This window comes from Neofelis nebulosa, chromosome 5 (assembly GCF_028018385.1).
Source record: "Neofelis nebulosa isolate mNeoNeb1 chromosome 5, mNeoNeb1.pri, whole genome shotgun sequence".
NCBI classification, from domain to species: Eukaryota; Metazoa; Chordata; class Mammalia; order Carnivora; family Felidae; genus Neofelis; species Neofelis nebulosa.
In genome coordinates this window covers 49,451,869-49,476,949 of record NC_080786.1, presented here as the reverse complement: position 1 = coordinate 49,476,949, position 25,081 = coordinate 49,451,869, and the positions used below count along the sequence as shown (strand labels likewise).

At 39.6% G+C, this 25,081-nt stretch overlaps 1 protein-coding gene across 5 annotated transcripts in view; it reads right to left on the bottom strand.

Moving 5' to 3' along the window:
* Positions 1 to 25,081, bottom strand: part of MME (membrane metalloendopeptidase) — a 99,090-nt gene that overhangs the window by 48,458 nt on the left and 25,551 nt on the right. For all 5 annotated transcript variants that reach the window (XM_058730279.1, XM_058730281.1, XM_058730282.1 and 2 more), the window contains exons 4-8: positions 14,863 to 15,024; positions 13,613 to 13,693; positions 13,431 to 13,526; positions 13,194 to 13,312; positions 11,351 to 11,416 (exon numbers count right to left, since the gene is read on the bottom strand). In XM_058730279.1, the coding sequence (XP_058586262.1) occupies positions 11,351 to 11,416; positions 13,194 to 13,312; positions 13,431 to 13,526; positions 13,613 to 13,693; positions 14,863 to 15,024 (524 nt within the window). The remainder of the gene's footprint in view (positions 1 to 11,350; positions 11,417 to 13,193; positions 13,313 to 13,430; positions 13,527 to 13,612; positions 13,694 to 14,862; positions 15,025 to 25,081) is intronic.

The following is a 25,081-nucleotide window of genomic DNA, read 5'->3' as shown; positions in this document are numbered from 1 at the left end:
GAATTCCATTCTCAGATTTTCTATGCTTATGTATGTCCTTTTCAAATGTTCTTGAAGAGATGGCCACAAACTCATATAACATTATCAGGACATCTTTAGATCTTTTCTTTGGCCAAGCATTTGTTTTTTGTTTATTTTTGTTGTTTTTGCTGCTGTTGTTGTCTAAGCAGCAAATGAGACTGTGTGCTCATAATTTGGCTCACAATGTAAAATTTCTATATCTGGATATTTGCGCTTTTCTAAGGACTTAAATTCTTTCCATTTTATCTTCACATGCATTTTGACTTTGAGAAGGTAAGCCATAAACTAGTTATGTTATCAATCTTTTACAGAATATATAATGCCTTACTCAAATTCAGAGTGGCATCAACACCAGGAAATTGAATACCACTTATGTAGATTTCAACCCATTGCTATTCAGCCATTATTATCCATCAGCAATTAAAATAAATTATGATCCCACCCCGTAAAATTTACTCAAAATTCAAGTTCCTAGCACCAGCTTAATGACAAACAGACAACCATGATTAGGGAAGTCATGCCACACAAGTTTGTGGTTAATGGGCACTTCTGTGCTTCTAATACTCATTCGAAGTATTCGAAGGGTAAATACGAAGGGAGGTTATACAGTGCTAAACACTTTGTAGTTTCAAGAGGGTTTAATATCCTTACTTATTGATTATCAGTGAAAGGAGCACACTTATATTCACTGTGAGTACAAAAGGCGCATCTGAATTTGTAGTGACTCATTAAGAGGATCAAACATAAAACCTATAGGCAAATAAAAAAATATTTTATCAAGCAAGATGTACAGGTATTATCAATTTGAAAATCAAGAGGACCACTTAAAGTAAGGTTTAGATACTGGCATTCTATGACCTTCACTAAATGCTAAGTAAACAGTTCCCCAGGGAGAGGGTTTCTCTTTTCATGGATACCCCGTGATGCTGGGGTATCCAGCTAGCATATCTATTCTTGGAACTGCTACTCAATAGAACAAACTATTTTTTCAGCTGTGAGCCTGTATTAAAAACCTAATCACTAAGGCAACAGGGATAAAAGGATGTTTTTATGTATATTCTCACCAAGTCATTCTTTTCCTATTAAAAGGTAATCAGAATTCTTGTTTCTCTTTGAAGTAAACAAATATGTCTGATTTCACATCTCACGGGACCAACTATTCCAAAGTATAAGCATGCAGCGTTTTGAATTAACCATATTTCTAATCATATAAATTCATCTGCATTCAGCAGGGAATTACTACTGACTATGAAGGAAATGGTAATTTGAATTTTCCAGTATCAGTCTGCTGAGATTCCTTTTGATTTTGTAGGATGCTTTTTTTGGTAATGAGGTAAGAAAGCAGTAACAAGAACGCTCTCCTGCCCTTCACTGATGCTGCAAACTGGTTCTACTCCAGTATCTTTATCTTTACAGGTTCATTTAAAGACTCTAGAACTTGGCATAAGGCAAGCACAAGAACTCTGGATGGTGCTTCCAGTCTGCTGAGCTGGTAAGGTTTCCCAGAAAACTGGAAGCATATGATATCACCAATCTCTGGGATTCTTGAATATTTAATACAGCTACATGGAATACACTACCTCCTTTAATGAGCTCCATTACCTGGCAACTACTCCAATGTGACTGATTAAAATGTGTGTCTTTGTATCTTGATTATCTTTCCTGGCTTCCTAATTTATCTAGTAGCTGTCAGAACCCAAGCTTACTCCTGCTGTTAAATCCTTTTTACAAGATGTGATTCTACTCTAAGGTTTTAATATTCTTCCCTGAGATACTTATAGATATGTAATATGCCAAATGATAGTAATTGTCATGATTTGGGGAGAAAGTAATCAACATATATTTTAACATTTAAATAGTACATTGGCCAGGGTATTTTTAAAATTGAAATTCAATTTTTCTTTTTTGTTACTGAAAGAGCAATTAGTTACTAGGACAAGGGTCACAGCCAGTGGTCATAAGGTGGCCTTGTTTAAGCCTTCACACAGTGAATCCTTTATGTGAAAAAGAATCAGGGCGCCTGGGTGGCTCATTCTGTTGAGCATCTGACCTCGGCTCAGGTCTGATCTCACTGTTTGTGAGTTCAAGCCCCACATCAGGCTCTGTGCTGATAGCTCAGAGCCTGGAGCCTGCTTTGGATTCTGTGTCTCCCTCTCTGTCTCTGATCCTCTCCCACTCACACTCTGTGTGTATCTCTCTCTCAAAAATAAATAAACATCAAAAAACTTTTTTTTAAAAAAAAGAATCCACCTAAATATCTACAGAGCCCTCCTTTTAAAAATAAAACTTTGTACATCCCAATTCCTATAATAGCAGGTTCAGAGATGATCATTAGTTTCACATGGTTTTATGGTAAAATTCATAATAATAGCTTTGTGAATTTTTAAATTACATATTATCAATGGGACAATATTTACTAACATCCAAGACCATGAATTGTCACTCTAATTAGAACTATCTTCATTTTGCAGGGCCAAAAAAATGGTACTTATAAATTGGCTCTGTTCAGAAATTGGGCTTCTCCTGCTTAGAACAAAGCTGGTATTTGTTGGTTGCCAAAGAGAAAAAGAGCATGACATGTTACTATTGTCCTTCAAAATTTAGCATCTTTGTTTATGAACAACAGCAAGACCCAGGGAGGAACAGATAGCTTTCTAGTTAGATTGGCTGATATTTGGGTACCTGAGGGCAACAACAACCTAAGGATCAGGGTTTCGCTTCCAAAGATTCTGTCCTGGGACACCCAGCTCTTACCAATTTTCTGCATTCCCTTTTCTAGAGGAGTCATGTGGAGATGACTGAGAAGTCATCGAACTGTGCTATTCTTATCCACTGATGCCCAGGGATTTTTTTTTTTGAAGTTTTCCTCACTTTTTTAATTTTATTTTTTATTTTTAAAAATTTACATCCAAATTAGTTAGCATATAGTGAAACATTGATTTCAGGAGTAGATTCCTTAATGCCCCTTACCCATTTAGCCCATCCCCCCTCCCACAAACCCTCCTGTAACTCTCAGTTTGTTCTCCATATTTATGAGTCTCTTCTGTTTTGTCCCCCTCCCTGTTTTTATATTATTTTTGTTTCCCTTCCCTTAGGTTCATCTGTTTTGTCTCTTAAAGTCCTCATATGAGTGAAGTCATATGATATTTGTCTTTCTCTGACTGACTGATTTCACTTAGCATAATGCCCTCCAGTTCCATCCACGTAGTTGCAAATGGCAAGATTTCATTCTTTTTGATTACCGAGTAATACTCTATTGTATATATATACCACATCTTCTTTATCCATTCATCCATCAATGGACATTTGGATGCCCAGAGATTTTTAATAATGCTCCACAGAAAGTTTCCTGAAGGAATACACAGGGGACACACCAAGTGGGAAAGACAGGTTTCCCATCAAAAAGGCTTGTTATTTTTTTGACCACTTAAACATCATTGTCAGGGAGCACGCACCTGTCGCACTAGAGACCTGCTCCCCTGCAGGGACTGCAGACAGAATTGAGAAAGAGCACCCAATCTGAGAAGGAGAAACACCAGACTCGAGAGGATCCACTGTAGACCAGCATGGGGACTCTTTGGGGCTTTCATCAGATTATGAATGAGGAGAACCTAGAGACTGATGTGAGCACTTATTGTGTAACTTCTAAGGCTTATTGCAGATGTTTTAGAAGCTGTATGTAGTTCCTTTTATAAACCACGTTCAATCCATCTCAAAAAATTCTCTTGTCAGTGCCACACATGCCAAGACAAGTCTTGTCATATTCACTAAGTCTCAAGTTTAAAAGCTCCTTTACATTTTGTTAAATACAGATGCCTGGACTAGGTACAATCTCCTGACTGTTAGTCACCTGGTGCCCAGAAAGGACAAAATGAGGTCAGCAGTTTCCCTTGCAGAATCTGTTTTATCAAGTCAGCCAAGTAGCGGCCAGAGTGATCTTTTTAAAAACCAAACCAAATTACATCTAAATTCTCCACCGACCCCTATCCCCAGTCACTCACCTTGTATCACCTTGTTTTGTTTCCTTTATAACACTACTGTCTGCATTTATCTTATTTCCTTATATTATTTACTTGTTTCTTTGCTTTCTATCTCTTGACATTAGAACATGGGTTCTAGGTGAACAGGAACTTTTCTGCCTTGTTTCCTTGGTATATCTGCCACCTAGAAAAATATCTGTCACATAGTAGAAACTCAAAAAATATCTACTGATTTTAAAAAATGAATTTTGGGGCACCTGGTGGCTCAGTCACTTAAGCATCATGATCCACTCAGGTCATGATCTCACAGTTCATGGGTTTGAGCCCCACATCAGGCTCTGTGCTGATGGTGTGGAGCCTGCTTGGGATTCTTTCTTTCTCCCTCTCTCTCTGCCCCTCCCCTGCTCGTGTGCACTCTCTCTCTTGCTCTCTCAAAATAGATAAATAAACTTAAAAAATTAAAAAATAAATTAAAAAATGAAGCTAAATTTTAAGTACATTAAGTAAGTTTCCCTCACTTCCTATGTCATCAGACTTCCATTCTCAGCCCAAGTCTGGAACAGTTTCTCTCTGCTTGTATTTTGGGTAAGTGAGCAAACAAAATCCTCTGTAGGTTTAACTCAATTCCAGCTTGTGCCTGCTCATTGAAAGGATTGCAAACCTCAGCTTTTGTTCCTTCCTTCTTTCCCGGTCTGCATTTTCTCTTATTCAGACACACAGACCCTGGGTCATCTCTTTTGGGCTTCCAACCGTCCTGGCCATGTTCCAAGTCCTCTATCCTCATCCCTCAAACATCTCCATTTTCATGAGCCCTCAGTTTTTCTAAGAGGATTGAATTTGTTCATGATTCTGGACTCCTTCTTCCCTCCTGTGCCCCTATAGCACTATATCCTGTGGCTTCTAATTTCCTATTTCTGCCCCACCTCCTCTGGTTCTCATCTGCTAGACCAGTGGTTTGCTCACTTTTCTTTTAGCCCTGAAATGCTCTGTTCAAATAAATATTTTGTTGATGTGTAAGCAAGTAAAATGAATCATGATGGATTGTCTTGAAGCATGTAGGCAAGAAGGTGTGGCTACACAGAGCCCTGCTATTGACACACACAAAAAGGTCTTAGGTTTGGAAACTGCTACTCTGGCTTATTCTACTTTCTCAGACAAACACGGAGCATAAATAAACATATCTATAACCCAATTATATTCAAGTATTTGGGGTGGCTAACCTACAGATTTCTTTACAAAACAGGACAAGGTAACAATTAGCCTTGATAATCTAGAGGTAATTAAAGGGAAGCTTTGAAAACTGTTCCAATTTATCCTCAAATACAGAGTTGGGAGACTCTTCTGAAGGTGAGTGGCTTCTTAAGAAAATTCATGCCATCATTCCTTTCAGTGACTCAATCAATATACAAGAACTTTCTCACATAAGGCTGGTTCCAATGAAAAATTATGGATAGGATGATTATCTTTTATGGGTAATGTGTATCTTTCCTATTGTTTTCCTTGCATAGAAACTATACCCTTAGAATGGACAGAATTATTTCAAATCTCAACTTCTGTCCTGTAAGGTAGTAGTGTGCCATTCAAATTAATCAGAGTAGGTTTTATTACTTACAATTAATGTTCTTTCTTTCTTTCTTCCTTCCTTCCTTCCTTCCTTCCTTCCTTCCTTCCTTCCTTTCTTTCTTTCTTTCTTTCTTTCTTTCTTTCTTTCTTTCTTTCTTTCTTTCTTTCTTTCTTTCACGTTTATTTATTTTTGAGAGACAGAGAGCAACAGAGTGTGAGCAGGGGAGAGGCAGAGAGAGAGGGAGACACAGAATCCAAAGCAGGCTCCAGGCTCCGAGCTGTCCACACAGAGCCCGACACAGGGCTTGAACCCATGAACTGTGAGATCATGACCTGAGCCAAAGTCGGACGCTCAACCGACTGAGCCACCCAGGCGCCCCTACAATTAATGTTCTTAACTGACACATGGATCTTTTAATCTGTGAGTTTAAGCAAGTCATTTTACTTCTTTGGGTCTCTGTTTCCTCATTTGTAAGAGAAGAGTTTGGACTAAATCCTCTAATGTCCCATTTAGTTCTTAAAGTCTGTGCATGAGTAACCTTAATTGTTAAGAAAACATATGAATGTGTCATGTACGAAATATTAGAATATACATCTTTGGTTTCTATTATCATAGGGCATGTTCTCTTCTTTAAGTGAGACAGAAAGTACAGAAAATGAAAAGGAACAGAGGTATTTAAGTTCAGAAAGATAACCAGATGAATATCATATGCATTTCTCAAAATATAACATTTAAAACTGCCAGAATAAAAGCACATAATAAGTTTAAAAAGGAAGAAGGCCTTTTAACAAGAGAAAAATAGGTTTTGTCTTTGAGGAAGGAGGTGAGAGATAGTTCTTGGGAAAAAAAATGCATCATCTATTTTCATTACTTAGTAGTGTAATGACACAAAGCATTTTACTGTTTTGAATGCCATACAATTATCACAACACAAAAATTCCATTTGGAGGGTATCAAAAGCAAACACACATACACACACACACACACACACACACACACACACACACCACAAACACATTTCTATGAAGCAGAATGAGCTTTCATAGTAGGTGCTGTTTCCATTGTTCGTGATAAGTTTAGCTTAGGATTATGAGGAAGACTTCTTGAATGAGCTGGATATCCTCAAAGAGGAGCCAAGAAGGATCTGGGGAAATGGGCTTAGGTAATGATCTGATCAAGATATATGTTTAGGGTCCTTATGATCAAAGAGGGGATGTGACCCTCCCTCATTACCCTGCCCCTGAAGCATAACTGCAGAATCAGACTCCACACTATAGTTTGAAAATCACTGGTTAGAGTGACTGGCAAGGAAGCCAGGCTTCTCTAGTCAACGATGGAGCCCCTTTCCTGGTAAAATTTGGTGACCTCATGCCAATCCTCAAAATTTCTCTTGGTTATTTCCAATAAAATAATGTGGAATGCAAAAGTATGGGGCCCACTGACTATGTGAATATATCTCAGACAAACTGAAAGTGTAGCAGAGAAAGAAATAGACATTAAAAAGAGGAAGAGGGATACATCGTTTATAGGATGTTTGTAAGATACTTAGGAAATATAGTCCATTAGCCACTGATATTCTAGAGTTCACACTTGCCCCAAAATCAAGGTGAGGAACTAGGAGGGAGCTCTAAGAGATTGGGTGTTTCTACCTTCCTTTTCTTTCCTCTCTTCCCTGCCATCTTCCCCCTCAACTGTTCATCTACTGATTCCGTTCATCCCCTGATTCACTTAGTATTCATTTGATAACTAATAAGGGTCAGGAACCAAGCTGGACACTAGAAATGAAGCAAAGAATAAGTGAGACATGCCACTGTTGCCACTAATTCTACACTTTCCTAGGGGGGGAAATGACATTAAATAAAAAAGTATCCAGAAATCCATGTGCTATGGGAACATAAAGGTATTTTCGTCTAGTTACAAGTTCCAGGGAAGGCCTTCATGAGGAAATAAAATTTAAACTTAGATTGAAAGGGTGAGGAGAAAAGGAAGAGAGAGGGCTGGGCAGGTGGCAGGTATGCGAACAGTACTCCAGGCAAGGGAACAGATATATAAAAGCCTATAAGTGAGAAAATCAGTGAAGACCAGTGTTACACTGATACAATGATATTAAGATTTCTTCTAGTTTTATAACTTTTCCACTAGATGTTATTTCATTACTCTATCCTTTTCATCATTTGTTTTTCATGAAACAATACAACACTAAGGAAAAAGTATTCACAGGGGTCAACTTTTTTCAGAGATAGCAAGGTAGTGGGAAAACTAGAATTAACTTTTACTTGAGAGCTGGCTAGGGATACAGAATAGACACTAAGTGAGGGATTACAGGTAGGTGTGGCTGGGAGAGAGTAGCATATATCATGAGGGCAATAAGGAAAAAAATGGAATTTCTTCTGTGGTCACACATATTCTTTGTTCTCCCCCTGACATCCCCCCGCCCCATGCAGTTAATGGATTTGAAAAGAGGGGGAGGGTCCACAAATATTCTAGTAATTATCCATTTCCAGGATGAAAATTAGATTTTATCCCATATGCCAACCCCCCTTCGACTGGTTGCTTGGAGCTGGAGCACTGAGTTGAGAAGTATTCTGGGGCCTGATGTTAGCAGGAAAGGGTACAATTACCAATAGCCCTATTTATGGAAACGGGGCAAGGCAGCAAGCACGCTGTGCGTTTCCTTGTCTAATCCAGATCACTGAGGAGCACTTAATTTGAACCAGTAACTTCCTGGCTGTAAATGCCAATGCTGCTGGATTTTCCCTATCATTTGCTCATTTAAAGAACCTTCCTAGTATAAAGTCCTACTCTTATGTCTTTGGCATCCAAAATTCCCTTCTTCTGTTTAGTAATAGAGCTTTCCTCCCTGTCAACCACATGTTAAAAGGCACACACATGGACACCCAGCTTAAGACTACATTTCCCAGAATACTTAGAATTTAGCTGTGGCCACATGGCAATGTTCTAACCAATGGAATGTATGCAACTTCTGCATCACTTACATAAAAAGAAATCTTTTTTTTTTTTCTTTCCTCGTGGCAGGAAATGTGAACAGAGCATTGGCGAACCAACTCTGACCAAACAGACTAATATAAAACATGAGAAGACTTAATGTTAGAGCAATAAGGTGGTCAAAGAAGCTGTGGTCTCAGCCACTCCCATGGAGCAGTGTTTCCTTCCTCCCCTGACTGCCCGCCTCCTTCTGTATTACAACAGGAGATAGAAATAAGCCTCTCTCTGGTTGGAGCTTCAGTATTTTTACGTCTCTGTTACCGTAGCTTAGCCAGAACCCAACTAATTTACAAACTCAAGGGCACACAGGGACCAGGAAGTCCATATAACCCAGTAATCATCTAAATGACTGCTCAAGGCTGAAGAACAAGTGCACTATGGAAAGCAGCAGCCACCACAGCCCTGCTCAAAAGCTGCCACCTGGGAACGCAGGCCTAGGGCTTCCAACCCTACTAATTTATCAAGAAATCTAGGTTCGCAGATCTTACAATATCGTTATCTTACAATATTGTTAACAATATTGGCAACTAATCCAAACTTAAAAAACAAAACAAAACTGCGGGTTAAACAAAAATGCCTCTGTGTCAGACTCAAGTCTATGATGGCCAGTGTGTGACCTGTTCTAGATTACAAGACAGCATTGAATCCAAAACACACAAATACACCATCATCCTAAGAACTGCTTTTTTTTGGGGGGGGAATAAATTTCCCCCCAAATACACTGACTGCCAGGTAGTCCCTGATATCAGAGACATTAGAGGTCAAAAAAAACCTGACATATTTTTAGGATTGGAAAAATTTAATGTTTTTTAGGACACAATCCTGAATATGAGAAACATTCCAGTTCATGATGATGACAGTGTAACATAATGAGCCAAAATTCCTCAATCACCCTCAACTCTGCAGCAGGAAGTAGCTCATAAAGCCTGTAATAGCTACAGCCCACACAGTTACTAGATGATAATGAACCCAAATAACCCACCTCCATTTGACGTCTGTGCTACTAGTAGTCGCCTTTTATAACGTATCTTTTTCTTCATTTCAATGTTGTGTAGCTGTTCAAAAAGGCACTTTACAGTGGATTGATTCCATGTTATCTGAACTTAATAATTAGGCAAAATAAATGCTTGGCACCAACATATTTAGCTAATAATTTTCGCTATGAAGTCATTTCAGCCATATCACTACCTTATACCCCATCAGGATCATCAAACATAAACTTACTTCTGAGTTACCAAACAATTATGAGGAAAACATTTATAACATCTTCCCCAAATATCTAATTATACGTCCCATTGCTGGGTTTGTCTTGTGTTGTGTTTTACATCAATAAGCATAGGCACACAAACATCAGTGTGAGGGCATAATACAAAGCATTCTAGAATACCCCCCAGTTCTGTGGCGTATGATGCTCCCTGGCTCCCTGACCAATGTTAGAGTCAGAAAGTGGCTGCAAAGCTTTGTCTGAACCCGATGCTCCTTCCTAGGTAGTCCTCTGAAAGTCACATCCGGTGACTGGTTCTGAAAGGGCACTATAGAGTATGATGTGTCTCATTCTCATACTGGACCATTCCCTGAACCTCACTGGCACTGCCCTAGACCATGATTATCTGTTTTTGTTTGTTTGTTTGTTTGTTTGTTTGTTTGTTTAAGTAGTCTCCATGCTGGGCGTGTAGCCCAGGATGGGACTTGAAATCACCACCCTGAACTGAGATCAAGACCTGAGCTGAGATCAAGAGTCAGGTGCTTAACCAACTGAGCCACCTGGGCAGTTCCATTTACTTTTTAAATGACTCAATTTATAGAGGAAATGAAACACTTATAATTCACTTTTCAAAATGGGTCATATGACTTAAATAGTAAGAATCAAGACACAAATAAGGAATTTCAAGTTTCCTTATTCCTTAAAAGACTTTCATGGAACGTCTGGGTGGATCAGTCAGTTAAGCATCCAGCTTTGGCTCAGGGCATGATCTTGCAGTTTGTGAGTTCAAGCCCAGCGTTGGGCTCTGTGCTGACACCTTGGAGCCTGGAGCCTGCTTTGGATTCTGTGTCTTCCTCTCTCTCTGCCCCTCCCCCACTCACATTCTTGTCTCTCTCTCAAAAATAAATAAACATTAAAAAAAAAAAAGGAGGGGCGCCTGGGTGGCGCAGTCGGTTAAGCGTCCGACTTCAGCCAGGTCACGATCTCGCGGTCCGTGAGTTTGAGCCCCGCGTCAGGCTCTGGGCTGATGGCTCGGAGCCTGGAGCCTGTTTCCGATTCTGTGTCTCCCTCTCTCTCTGCCCCTCCCCCGTTCATGCTCTGTCTCTCTCTGTCCCAAAAATAAATAAAAAAAAAAAAAAAAAAAAAAAAAAAAAAAAAAAAAAAAGGACTTTTGGGCGCCTGGGTGGCTCAGTAGGTTGAGTGTCCCACTTCAGCTCAGGTCATGATCTCACGGCTTGTGGGTTCAAGCCCCATGTCGGGCTCTGTGCTGACAGCTCGGAGCCTGGAGCCTGCTTCAGATTCTGTGTCTCCCTCTCTCTCTGCCCCTACCCCTCTCACGCTCTGTCTCTGTCTCTGTCTCTCTCTCTCAAAAATAAATGTCAAAAAAAAAATTTTTTTTTTTAAATTAAAAAATAAAAAAAAAGGACTTTGATTCATTCTGCTGAGAGCATGCATTCAGTCCAAGGAAGCTCACTAGTATGTATATTAAGTTTAAATTTGGCCTTAATCTTTTTCGGTATTTATAAGTTTACATCAATTGTTTCTGTAGCTTTCTGTTGTTGTTTGTTTGTTTACCTCTTCGTATATTCCAGTGCATTCATAGTAGTCTCTGGAAGGGAGGCCAAGTCGAGGCTGATCAATCTGTAAAAAATATACCAAGAAGAAAATAAACCATTCAGTTGATGTGGGACAGTTGGAAAAAATACAAGCATGTCTATGTATGAGCAAGAGCCTAGTGTTCTTGCTGTTTATAAGGGTAACAACAGTCAGACAATGAGTGAATACAAATTAGGCACTGGTTTCCATACTACTTGGCAGTTTTACAGTGATGGGTAGTTAGGTAATCTGGAAGAGTATGCTGCAGGTATTTGAGGAAAACCAAAGAAACTTGAATGAAATACACCAGGAAGAATTTTTTAATGCAAAACCAAAGGTGCAGGTGAACAAAAACATGTTAGAATCTAGGACTTGGAAGTTTCTAAATTACACATTTACAGGACATTTGGCTTCCTGAGATTCTAATATGCTCTCCTGGAAGACATTCTCTTCTCCCACCCTTAATGGGGATGAGAAAAAACCAAAAAAGTGGAAACCTCTGTGGTAACTCTACAACTGTTTCTCTAGTGGAAATCTTGCCAGAGATTTTTTTGAGATTCCCTTCCCTGGGGGTGGGGGGTAGGGGAGACTCCTCCTCGGTTCTCTCCTGCTCTGCTCAACACTTGAGCAGACCCAGCTGACAGCAGAGTGTGTGAAAGAGGAAACTAGTCTCTGCTTGAGTGTGTCTGGTCCACTGGACCACCTGGAGAGCCACCTGGACACAGTGCAGCTTTGCGAGATTGCTTCCTATGTGCCGCATGATTTGATGGGTATGGGGCAAACTAGGGCATGTATGGGTTAAAGTGAGAAACCCAGCAGCTGTAAAGAGGCCAGGACAATACAAAAGAAACAGAACCCAGAGGATTAGTATGGAAAGAGCCAGAAGGTGTCACCACAGATAGGGCTCTGCCCCCTTTCCAACCTCTCCACTCTCCCTAGGAAATCTCTTCATGGTGATCATGCAGGATGCTGGTACTGAAGAGCCAAAGGAGTGAATTCCAGAAGGGAGAAGGGGGCCCACTGTAGAAGACAGCTGGGTTCAATTCCTTTCATGATTTTAATAAAAATGGCCATAAAGATTTATACAATAGTGACATAAATATGAATCTGTGTCTTGCAACTTTTGGGGTACTTTCTTTTACAAGGAGACCAAAAATAAAGCTCTGTAAATATTTTAGTCCATTCCAAACATACTCATTAAGTATTAATTTCATCTTAGGTGACACCTTAAGTAAACCTAAATGAATGGCTTACATGAGGGGAAAAAAAATCTAAAACACTGATTTTAAAAGAACGGTATTTTATTTACCTTCACTGAGAAAAAAGTTCAGATATTCTTTAGTAACAGCCAAAACTGTATTCAAAATCCTTTTCTCAAAAAACAAACAAAAAACCAAAAAAAACCCACTCCCCCACCCCAAAATCCCCCAAATCCCTTTTCTGTGTTCTTTTGGGAAGCAATTGGAAATTTCTGGTTTCCAGATTTGCATTACTAATGTAAACCAAACTATGCTCCTTTCATGAACATATGGAGAAATCAGGTGCTGTTTCAAATTAGGGGGCCCTTTCATTTCTTTAATTTATTTTATGAAGAAAGCAGTATCAAACCTAAGGTAGCAGAAGGGAGACACGACCACAGCATTAAGAGAATACTTTCAAAATTGGGAATCCAGGTTTCAGGGACAGAGCACAAATTTATTACTATCTTGCTCATGCAATTCAAATGAGAATATGCATTATTTCTAAATACCAACAACAACAATGTATGCAGAAATTTTATTAACAATTTAAAGCTAACTTGGCTGTCAGCCCACAAACTTACATGAATTATATGGTTCACAGAGTTCTTATCATCAGTGCCAACAAAAAAATTAAGAATGACTTTTTTCCCAAATTTAGAATTCAGCTGTGCAATAGATTTCTCAGCTGTCCAAGAAGGACCTAAAGCAAAGAAAGGTGAAGAATACTTTTAGAAGTTTCGGTGCATTAATGTGATACTATAATAATATAGATTCTATATGGAAATTATATTTTTAAAAAAGAATGAAAATCACCTTACCATAGGTCTGCTCCCAGTTTTCTGTTGCTACGGGCCAATCATATATATCTGGTAGTAGACTGAGTAGAGGTTTTCCGCCTCTGCTATCAATAGCGGCTTTTGGAAACAATGAAAATAAATTCCTTATGAAGTCTTTGCATATTTTGGCACACTCTTAATGAAATACAAGGAAGAGCACTTACATTCATTTATACAAGATCGGTACAGTGTTTTTGCTTTCTGCACTGCTATTATATCTTCAGTTTTGGGTTCCTGAAGAACATCTGAAATAGAGCATTGAGTACAACCCATCAATACAATTGCTCATTTGCAGCTGTAATTAACATTTGCAGTGCAGGTTCAGAAAAAAAGCTTGCTTTTGTGTATGTATGTTCACTGCCTCCCCATGCTAAAACCCTCCAGGAAAAACTAAACCCCCTACCAGATCATTATTCCTAGTGCAGAACTGGGAGTTGATTTCATTAGCCAAGTTAGATGAAAGTCTTTTTGACTAGATTCTCTTTTTTTGTGAACAACGACGTGTACTGCTCTGCCATACATAAGTTCCTGTTTTTTTAAAATTAAGATTAAAAAGAAATAATAATGCAGAGGAATATGGAATTTAATATGATAGTCTTCTTGATAGCTGGAAATAATTATCTTTGTGTGATTGTACTGTTCATGCTCCAGATGAATTGAATGAATTATTCTACTTGTTTGGATGTTCTAAAATAGCAAAAATTGTTTTTCTACAAAGTAACTTCTAGAAGTGGGGAACAGAAGACGGAGGATAGCAGAAGACTAGACAAGACTTCCTCAACTTCCCAGGGAGAGTATCTTAGCTGGGTTAGAATAAATACCCACCCAGGGATATAAACATCAGTAACATCTTCAACACAGTAATGGCTCAATATTGACATCAACCCAGGGCCAGGGTGGGAAAATATAATGGAGGTGGTGTTTGGTGGCAATCAATTAACTCATTTAAAATTTTTTTTAATGTTTATTTTTGAGAGAGAGAGACAGAGAGTCAGAGCCAGGGGGACAGAGGATCCCAAGCAGATCTGTGCTGACAGCAGTGAGCTGATGTGGAGCTTGAACTCTTGGACCACGAGATCATGACCTGAACTAAAGTCGGAAGCTTAACTAACTGAGCCACCCAGGCACCCCAATTAATATCTTATTGTGTGAAACGGCATAAAGATGCCATCCTGTAGAGAGGACAGATTTTGTTGTATGTGTACCCACAAATGAAAGCAGGAATGCTGAGATGCCAACATATCCATTTCAGCCTTACCACCCTCAGAGAGACTTGGTGGTGAGCCACAAAACTTGGAGGGATTATCGACTTTAATCTTCTGTGACATTCTCTGTAATGGCTAAGAGTTGTATCTTTAAAAAATGGATATATTAAGAGAGAAATCTTTGATGCATAGACACAAACTCCACTAACCTTTCAAAATGACTTCTAGTTCATCTCTTAAAATGTCAAAGTTACTGTAACGGGAGCTGGTCTCAGGAATGATGTTGCGTTTCAACCAGCCTCCACAGGCATATTTAAAAAAGTCTGTACAAGGCTCAGCAGTGGCATCCATGTTCTGGATCAGTCGAGCAGCTGAAAGACCAGAGAATGAACGAGATCAAATGAAGGGTGTATTTCTTAAGTAGTTTGGAAGGGGGGGAAAGAGGCATGTTATTTCTCCTTTATGATCAAGTCAACTGCACTGATGCTCCTTTTTCTTACTTCTCTAATGGTCAATTGAGGAGGAATGATGACTCTTATCTACGTATAGTCCTCCCTTCCTTTGTTAGAGTTGGTTAGGTTTATTCCTGACAGGTCTCGGTCTTCCCATCCTACATCCCACCCCCACCTCCAAATAACTGAGGTTCTTGGTAGCTCCTATCTCAGATGACAACAAAGAACACAGGTCTGCCTTACCAGGCCTGAACCTGGAGCTGACACAGGCGGCTCTTCACTCTATTAATTTTAGCAGCTGACTCTACTTTTCAAATTTCTGTGACTTTTGAATGTCTCTGAGATTCTAAGGGAAGTGGGATTGTTCTTTGTTTTTTTAAAGTAATCTCTAAACCTAATGTGAGGCTCAAACTCACGACCCTGAGATCAAGCGTCTCATGCTCCACCGAGGGGAGCCAGCCAGGTGCCCCTGTGGGACTGTTAATGCATTTTATCATTCTACTATTATTACTTCTTGGACCTCGCTCACAATATTTTTGCAATTCAAATTTGACATCCAATTTGCACTTGTTTATGTAGAGTCTGTCATTACAAAATCGGCTGTAAGCTCATTAGCTTTTCTTATGTCCACTCTTTTATCTTTGAAAAACTACGATGAAAATACAAATGAGCCAACACCGAGTATTTACAACATGCAAAACCCTGACTGTGCTAGGTGCTGCAGTTGATAGAAGGATGTAAAAAATATGAATTACTGCCATTGAGGAGAAGGATATTATGCACAGGAGGCCCAACACCCACAACTCCTACACCTGGAAAGAGTGAGAAAACCCTCCCACTGTCCTCCCCACGTTCTTTCTCATCCAAGTTGAACTGTTTTGCAGTAAAAACAAAAGACCAATTGAGAATTCATCTGTATCAAGAGAGTATAAGTTCTCAAATGAGCTTTTGAAAAGACTTCACTTTCTGAATTAATTAATTTAAAAACTTCAAACAATTGCTGAGCTGTGTGGATTCTTCCAACCTGGAATGGTTAAGTCTGTTTTCCAGCTGAATCTCAAGCCTCCGCCTCTTACCACCCTCTGGATGTGTTTGCCTGGCTGCCACTTCAGGCTCCAAGTCTTTAATGCTGAACTACGGGTCGTCTCCAGACCATAGTCTGGACTCGTGCACCTTGGTACACAGCACAACCATCATCATGGCCTCCCGGGTTTGCACTTTGGGTAACGCTCTGTATTTCCCCCTCCCGCTTAGGTTATTGGTAACTCCTTTGCCTCTTTCCTATACTCGCCGTGATGAGTTTACATTTTCACTCCCTTTTGGCTAGAAGTCACCAACTATTCATCTTGCTAATACCATCTCTCTACTTGTATATATTCCACATATCTTTCACAGATTAAACTTCCCCAAATACACTTTTGCGGGCCACTATCTCACTGGAATATGGCAGTAGCTTGCCACTGCCCAGGTTAAATTACAAAATTCTTTAATTTGGCCTCTAAATCTTTACTAATCAAAAAAAGTCTCTACCTTCTCTTTTTTTCCTCTCTGTGTTTTTACTCAAACTCTCTGCCCCAACCAGACAGCCTCGCTACATGTGCCACAAACGTTCCTGTGTTTCTCTGCTGGGTGCTGGTGCTTCTCAATTCCTCATCCTACCCTTCTAACTTCTCTTCCCTTTCTTCCCAAATGCTGCTCACCATTCAAGGTTCAGCATGTGGCCCATCTCTTCCCTGAGGCTCCCATGACTCCATACTTTCAGGGAATATTTCTTTCCCTGAACTTCTGAGAGCTCATTGCCTCACTCAGTCCTTAATGCTCATTGTGGACACCTACACCATCTTCCTAATCATTCTGTTGATGAACTTAGCCTCTTTGCATTCCCATCACCTAGCACCTCATAAAAGACAGGCACAAATGGCTGTGTGTGATGACATTACTGAGTTATCTGTGAGTCCTCTTACTCCTTCCTCTGACACACCCCCTCCCCCACTCCTGCACGTCAGACCAGTTCTCATCTCCTGGCCTCCAGGCCATCCCTTCCTTTCAATGCCCACTGTTTCTGCTCTCTTTCGGGCCCTCCTTCTTTTAGGATCTATCCATGCCCTTTTGCCCAAGTTGTGGCCCCAGGCCTGTGCCCACTGCAATCCACCCTGTGGGTCAACTGGATTAATGTTGCCATAACATTTCAGCATGCCATTTCCATTCCGAGGTTTTCAAAATACTCCATCTGCATTTATAATAAAATCTAGAAAAAATATATAAATATATAGCAACATATCATAAAATCCCCACCTGAAACTAATGTTAACACTTTATGTTAATTTTACATGAGTAAAAAGAAAACAAACAAAATCATAGATGGAATAAATGACTCTGGGAGAAATTTTAAAATAAATACAGACTCCACAGCATATTCTCATTCTGATGCGTCTAGTGAAGCTTCTCTCTCACTACTTCCTCACACATGCCTTCTGCCCCAGTAAAATGGCTGCGTCAGTTTGTGCTGTGAACACCTTACAGTTTTCTGCTTTTGTAACTTTGACCGTGTTGCATCAAGCCCTATTAAAATATCCTTTTTAATATTTTCATATTTAGAGATTTCAGGCATTTTCAAGACCTCAGTTCAAATCATCCTTCTTCATGAAGGACTGTCCTCGCAAAATCTATATCAGCTGCCATTGTACTCATTTTTTTGTTGTTGGAAAAAAACATTACCACCTCCCCTGGACTGTGTAGTTCTGGTAAAGAAGGGAATGTGTTTTCCAGGTCTCTTACAGAGCCCAATGTTGCAGTGAATCAAAATTGGTCAGTAAAAACTCTTAATTTAAAACCTCAGGTAAAGATTAGGAAATTGATTTTAAAAAGATAGAAAAACTAACTCCCTTAAATGCTGAGGGAAATGAAAATATGATGACAGGGGAGGTGAAAATAAAGACCCTAAAACTTGGAGAATTATCACATTTAAAGTGAAAAACCAGAAAACTGGGAGCTTGAAAGAAGAGCTAACCAAAGATGGTCTAAACAGACATTTTTAGCAATTTTATGTACCTTTTGTCTTTTAAAATACTTTTAAGTATTTAAAATGAGCATTGTAAAGGCAACTGGCATTTTGGGAGCACTTCTAGCTTCTTCCCTCCCTGGGGAAATGGAAGGTTTATGCCCCTAACATCACAAGGAGCAAGCAATAAACTCCGAGGGGGAAGAGCAGCGAGCCAGTAATGAGTCAGTAGAATGAACAAGTTTTACTGCCTATTTGGAAACAGCACATACCCTTTTAAACACCTTGAACAAAAAGGAGGAGCAGTGAAGCGGCTCTATGCTCATGAGCACAAATCCACTGCCATGTGAATGCCTCTATACGTCTCACTTCTCCCACAAACAAAAAAGGAGGATCCTTCCCATCTAGGTGGAATTCATCACCTGACACCCGGTTCAACTACCTACATCTGGAAAACAAACCAAAGAAGCAGGATTCAAACAATTTGTGAGGGCTTAGCAGGCAAGAGATAGGAAGAGACAACTTTGCAAACTCTTTCCTGTGCCACTTTTCAAATTTCCTTTGACCAGAGCTCATCTGAGCATGGGCGCTTCCAATCACTTCAAAGAGAGCTTGCTGTCCTGGTGAATATTTTGGGGCCATGGGCCAAGGCAAGTCATGGGCTAGCACTTTTATGCTGGGTCTTTGATCAAGCTTCCTTTAATCTCTTATCGTGGGTTTGATTCTCGTTTTGCACCTTACCATCCGGACCTCTGTGCTGACTTTTCTTTGAAGTCAGCAGTAGACCTGTGGGTAGAAGGCCTGTAGGAAACAGACGCTCAGCTGTCAAACTGGTCGTAATTGTTTTTATATTTTGCGCTTTGTTTTGAATTACTCAACCTCTCCACACAGCCACACCTGGGCTCTTCAGATGTTTCCTTATCTGTGTGTTTCTGACTCCTGAGTAAACAAATGTGGTTTAAAAACAAATAAAATTATTCACCTTAATAAGTAGACATAAAGAATGATGTAGTAAAGGCAAAAGTATTGACACAGAATGATGCTGACCACATGTTCTTAAAGTGAAAGAAACAGTATTTATGCTATTTTTAAAAATCTACATAAAGCACAGAAAGTCTAAACGACATAGCAGTTACATCTGGTTGGAGGATTATGAGTGTGTTTAATTTTGTATTAGTTGCTTATCTTTATTTTCCAATTTGTATTAGATGAACATGCACTGCTTTTGCAATAAGAAAAAAAGCATTTTTAATTTAAGAAAATAGTCACATAAAGACAAGAAAAGTAATCTTCTATTAATAATGAGCTTATTTCTTATGAATGACAATTCCAAATGTTCGAGGCTGATAATATATGACACACCATTTTTTTTCCTAACTAATCTTCTTGTAACATTCTCCTAACTTGCTTGACTATAGGAAATTTAAAACAAGCTCAACTACCATCCGGGAAGTTATTAATTACTGTATTCATTACCAAGGGTCTATTGTGTGGGAATGGATTAGAAGATGCTGTAGAAGCTGGGAAAATGTTTGGGGTCCTTAAATCAGGCAGACCGGTTTTGAATCCCTGAGCTTCACCACTTTTTACTTGTACAAGATTAAGTAATGTCCCCAAGATCAAGCAGCTAGTAAATGATGGAGCCACAGGCCTTGCACTTAGGCTCCCAGGATCCCAGGTTCACCACCCTCTTCCCTCGGTATTTTGGATAGACCAGGTGGGGGTATGTGAGAAGCAGCGACTTGCATTCTTTCCCTTTCCTCTTCTTTTTCCACTTCTTCTCAGTTACCCTCTATTTTGCCCTTGCCCTCTCCCCTCTCTGCCACTCTGTAACCACAGCTTCCCAACTTTATCACCAGCAACAAGTCTCAGGTCAAAGGTAGGAGAAAGTATCAGGGCTTGGAAGGTCTGTGGTGGCCAGGAAGAAGGAAAAAGGTTAACCGCACCCCCCCCCACCCCCCTGCCAACAAACAAACAAAACAGATGAATTCCTCATGGCAGGGTAAGTGGACAGGCAAGTGGCATAGAGCCCATTTGTATTCAAGAAAGGCATCTTCTTTTTTTTTAACTTTTTAAACGTTTATTTATTTTTGAGAGAGAGAGGCAGAGTACAAGCTAGGGAGGGGCAGAGAGAGAGGGAGACATAGAATCCGAAGCAGGCTCTAAGCTCTGAGCTGTTAGCACAGAGCCCGATGTGGGGCTCGAACCCACGAACCGTGAGATCATGACCTGAGCCAAAGTCAGATGCTTAACTGACTGAGCCATCCAGATGCCCCAACAACCTATGCTTCTAAGTGCACTTCAGTCCCTTATAAACCCCTGGCCCCATATTGCAGGAAGCCACACATATATCTCCTGTGTACAGGCCCACTCCTTCCAGGCCTCCTCTCTACTATATTGCCTTTGGCCTCCATAACCTTTTGCCCCATCCATGACCCAGTTCGGTCTGGTGCAGGACCTGTGTGAAAATGCCTTTCTTTCATCTGTCATTGTCTTGGAGGAGTCTCAAAGAGGCTCCTCGTGTCTCCAGGTAAATAGCTGTCTGACATTTTAGCTCCATGCCTCCCTCTCCCAAGAACCACAAGGACTGATAGGCCTGGTTTGGGGGAGACAATAATAGCAAAACCTGCACTGTGTTCCGAATTATTTCTCTCCTCTGATGGGCAAGGCTCTGTTTAAGGGACATTTTTGTTGAGCTTGACTTTCTATTCCTCCAAGAGGAGCTCTCTCTAATCTCAGGAGCCTCTTGGGCCTCTCAGGCAATAGACTGGGGGCATAACTACACCAGTTTTCAGATAGGATTGGACATGAGGAAGCTCCAGCTACACTGGAATTCCACTTCATGTCACCATTGGCTTCCATGCCACACGATCCCCTGCTTTCCAACAATATCAATAGTTTGCTACCTGAAAATAGGACTTTTGGCACTATGCCCAAGAAATATTTCAATGTTTATACATATACATTCCCTAGAGACTAGTTTTCTGGGTGTGTGTGTGTGTGTGTGTGCGTGTGTGTATGTGTGTGTGTGTGTGTGTGTGTGTGTGTTTTAAAAGATTTCTGAATGTGTCAAGTGCTCTTGGGGAAATTTTCAGGAAAATAAGGGAAACCTGAAGTAAATAGGATTGCCACAAGCAGCAAATCAATAAACTGGATAGCATAAAGCTTTGTGCTGTGGCACTTTTTTGTGGACTTAACATTAGTTAATACTGGTCCCTACTCAGTAGTTCACTGATGCTTTCCCATCAGAATGAATTCATGGGAATTATGAGCATGGTCCATTCTTTTTATTTGATGGAGTTCTAACATCACAACTAACACTGAATTAGGAAGTACAGAGTCATTGACAATTGGGGAAATACAGAGTTAGGTTCTTATTAGCTTCTGACCACAGAGCATTTTCATCAACCGATCAATACATAATCTTGTTTTATGTGTTTCTATTTGATTGAAAGACATTTTATTTAATATATATCATTGAGTCATTAATACCGAACTCACAGCCAATAGTGCTACAACTCATGAGGGAACAAAGCTTATCTAACACAGGTGTTTTCTTTGTAAGGCACAACACAGCTTTCTGGTGCTTAGAAATACTAACAGCATTTCAGCACAATGTTTGGAACCCTTTTTAAATAGGGAAATAACCAACAAAAAACCACAAAAAATACGACAAATATGACACTAAATAGACCAAGGACCCTTGCTTACAGTCCTTGTTAGACCTCAGCTGGACACACACGTGTCGGGTGACTCGGATCTTTCACCAATCTGCTCAGGTCTGCAAATGACCTCAAAAGCACCACACGCATTGATTTTGGGGGTTACAAATAAATTTTGGCCAGCCAGGTGAGTTGGCAAACGGGGAACTCTCAAAGAATTTGGATCAACTATATACTTTCATCTGTTTTTTCTTTGAGGCTTTTTAACTATCCAGAAGATGTACAAACCAGGCAACAATATTTAGTGGCAATGAATTCAAATAATTTCATCCTCAATTACCAAACTTATATTCTAGTGTCAAAGATTTTGAATAGGTTAGGCATCTATTTACAACATAAGTGCCACACATCTGATTCTGTGAAAAAATTTCTTCCCTGACCGTTCTTACTCTGCACATAACTAAGTCTTAGAAAATGGTATATAAGCAAAACTGTTTTCAGCCTGTTCTCTCCAAATCAGCCTAAGTCGTTGGCTTTTTGACCCCAACCACACAACATTTTCATTTCATTATCTTAAAATCACTATAATCAGCCTAGCTTATGACTGTTCTGGAAGTGTCCAGAAGAGGTCAGAGAAATGTTGGGGTACCTACAAATGCTCTTGTAAAGACCTTAGGACACCCATTTCTGACCCAACCTTCTTTCCTAAATGTGTGCTTTATTAATACCTGATATTACTTACTGGGAAAATTTGACAATTTAAAAATCTCTTTTGACAACATTCTGAAAGTATTGCTGACCTTATTCCCCTGCTGCTACCCTCCTCCCACCATCCCCCAGCCAAAATTAAGGCAAAGTCAGAACGTTTTGAAAGAACACAAGGAAAATGCAATGTAATCACAACGGGTCACAAAGGACTCCATTCAAAAAGGCAGTAATGTAGAAACTGGATTCTAGAGGACCATTCCTGAAGGGAAAATGACTGAAAATTAGCAAGCACACAGACTAATGCTAATAAAAACCAAATGGTTTTCATTGCAAACATTCTGGATTCTTCCACTTTTAAATGAAATCCTTGTCCCCAAATTGCTTTTGTAATACCTTGGTGAAGGAAAGGTTGCAGGAGTGGGATGGGGAAATATCTGATGCTGAATTTAATCCAGACTGCTAGTTTATCATTTAATCAACCACTCCCTGTCAAACTCTGGTGAAGTTCCAGCTAAGCCAAGGTCAAGTCTTAACACTAGTCTAATTGATCAGCATCAGGAAAAGCCGTCACTATACATTTGTTCAGAAACTGTGGATTTATACAAGTAGGTCTGAGGAAAGCATAGTGGCTTTACTCTATAGAGCTGCAACTCTCCGGAAGGGAGACCTATTATTTCATGTCTTAACTTGAGATGTAGTTAGTATATAAGTATATTTTAGATATGCATGTGATCAATTTACCTTAAATGTATAGACAAAAACACATGTCTGCATGCACGTGCTACAGTTAACCTGGTATCCATTTGCTATCAGATTTACAGATAAACTCACTACCAGATTCACATATAGAATGTAAACTATAGAATTTCACTTGGGTTGAGCCAAAGATGCTTATGTAATAATAATAATAATAATAATAATAATAATAATAATAATAATAAATAATAATAGCAGCCGGGGCGCCTGGGTGGCGCAGTCGGTTAAGCGTCCGACTTCAGCCAGGTCACGATCTCGCGGTCCGCGAGTTCGAGCCCCGCATCAGGCTCTGGGCTGATGGCTCGGAGCCTGGAGCCTGTTTCCGATTCTGTCTCCCTCTCTCTGCCCCTCCCCCGTTCATGCTCTGTCTCTCTCTGTCCCAAAAATAAATAAAAAACGTTGAAAAAAAAAATAATAATAATAGCAGCCAATGGTGGACATGTGTCAGGAACCAAGCCCTAACTGTGTGAAAAGTGCTGTTTTAAGTTCTTCAAAATTTGTTTTCATTAAACTGTATATGGTAACTACATTTTTGTCCCCATTTTAGAGCTAGAGAAATTGAGGATGGTTGTTAAGCAACAAAGCCAAGGTTTGACTCAAGCAGTGGTGGCCAGAGTCTGAGCTTTTCTGTGATGCTAAGTTGCCTCTTTGCTTTAAATGTTTTTTTCTTATAATTGCTCAACAGAGTAATACATATTACCTCTATTTTAAGGAAATCTAAGCACAGAGTCGTCACATGTCCAAGATGACCAAGATAACTTTAGATAGAGCATTGGCTTAATTTTAGGCTGTTGTTTTTAATACAGTATCATTCTGCCATGACCAAATAACATTAAAGAAATTTTAGAAGCTACACAGAAAGGGGAAGAAAATCCAAATTAAATTAAACAGCAACCAGTTTTTGGGGGGGATGGCGGTTTTGATGCCAAATTAAGGTTTTGATTGCTCTATAATGTGAGTATAGCTACATGAATTTTTTTTTTTATCTCATTTGGCCCTGAATTTTAGAATTTGTTGAGATAATCACAGAAATCTCAAGTCTAATAGACACACAATAATAATTCTTTTTTGGCTCTCCCCAAATTGGTGAAATTCTTATTAGTGAAATTCATTATCTTATAGTCCATTTAAATGAATGGCTCACAGCCAAGAGAGGACAGTCAATAATTTTCCAATAGGGATTCCTCCAAAAATCAAAACCCAAAACATATTCTTTTAATAACCCAAAGCCTTGACACTGTGTTACAGTTAAGTTAAAGTGCCATATGTCTAAAAATAATTTTTCTTTCCAGGTCCAATTTGCATTTTGAATCCTAAAAGATTCTTTGCTAGCAAAAAGCTATTAGAGATTATACTGCAATTTAAATACAATATATCACTTAAAATAAGTTATCAGGGCTGCAGGTTCATTATAATGTTAATGAATAATAATGCTCCTTTTTGAGGAAAGATAGAGAAGGTTACTGAAAGGCTAGGTTGTTCTCTCAGGAACTTCTGTCAGGTAGATTCCAAGATCCCTGGACACTGGTGGATGTCTCTAAAGAGAAAGCAGTGAACTTACATACCCCTGTTTCTCCCATTGAAACATTTTGTTAATTTGGACCACGGTACTGAGCAAGAATGGCCAGACACCTTCACTAATATGCAATTACTGAGAATAACTCAAAACATTCTGCCTTTGCATCAATTTTGGTTACGGGGTGGTGCAAAAAGATCACCGCAGGAAGATGAGCTGGGTCATCAGTGCTTTTATAAAACTGATGTTGGAATCATAAGACAGCTCTTTTCTAGTGAGCACTATTCAATGCAGTATGTATAACAAACTAAGCAATTAGTGGACACGAGGTCG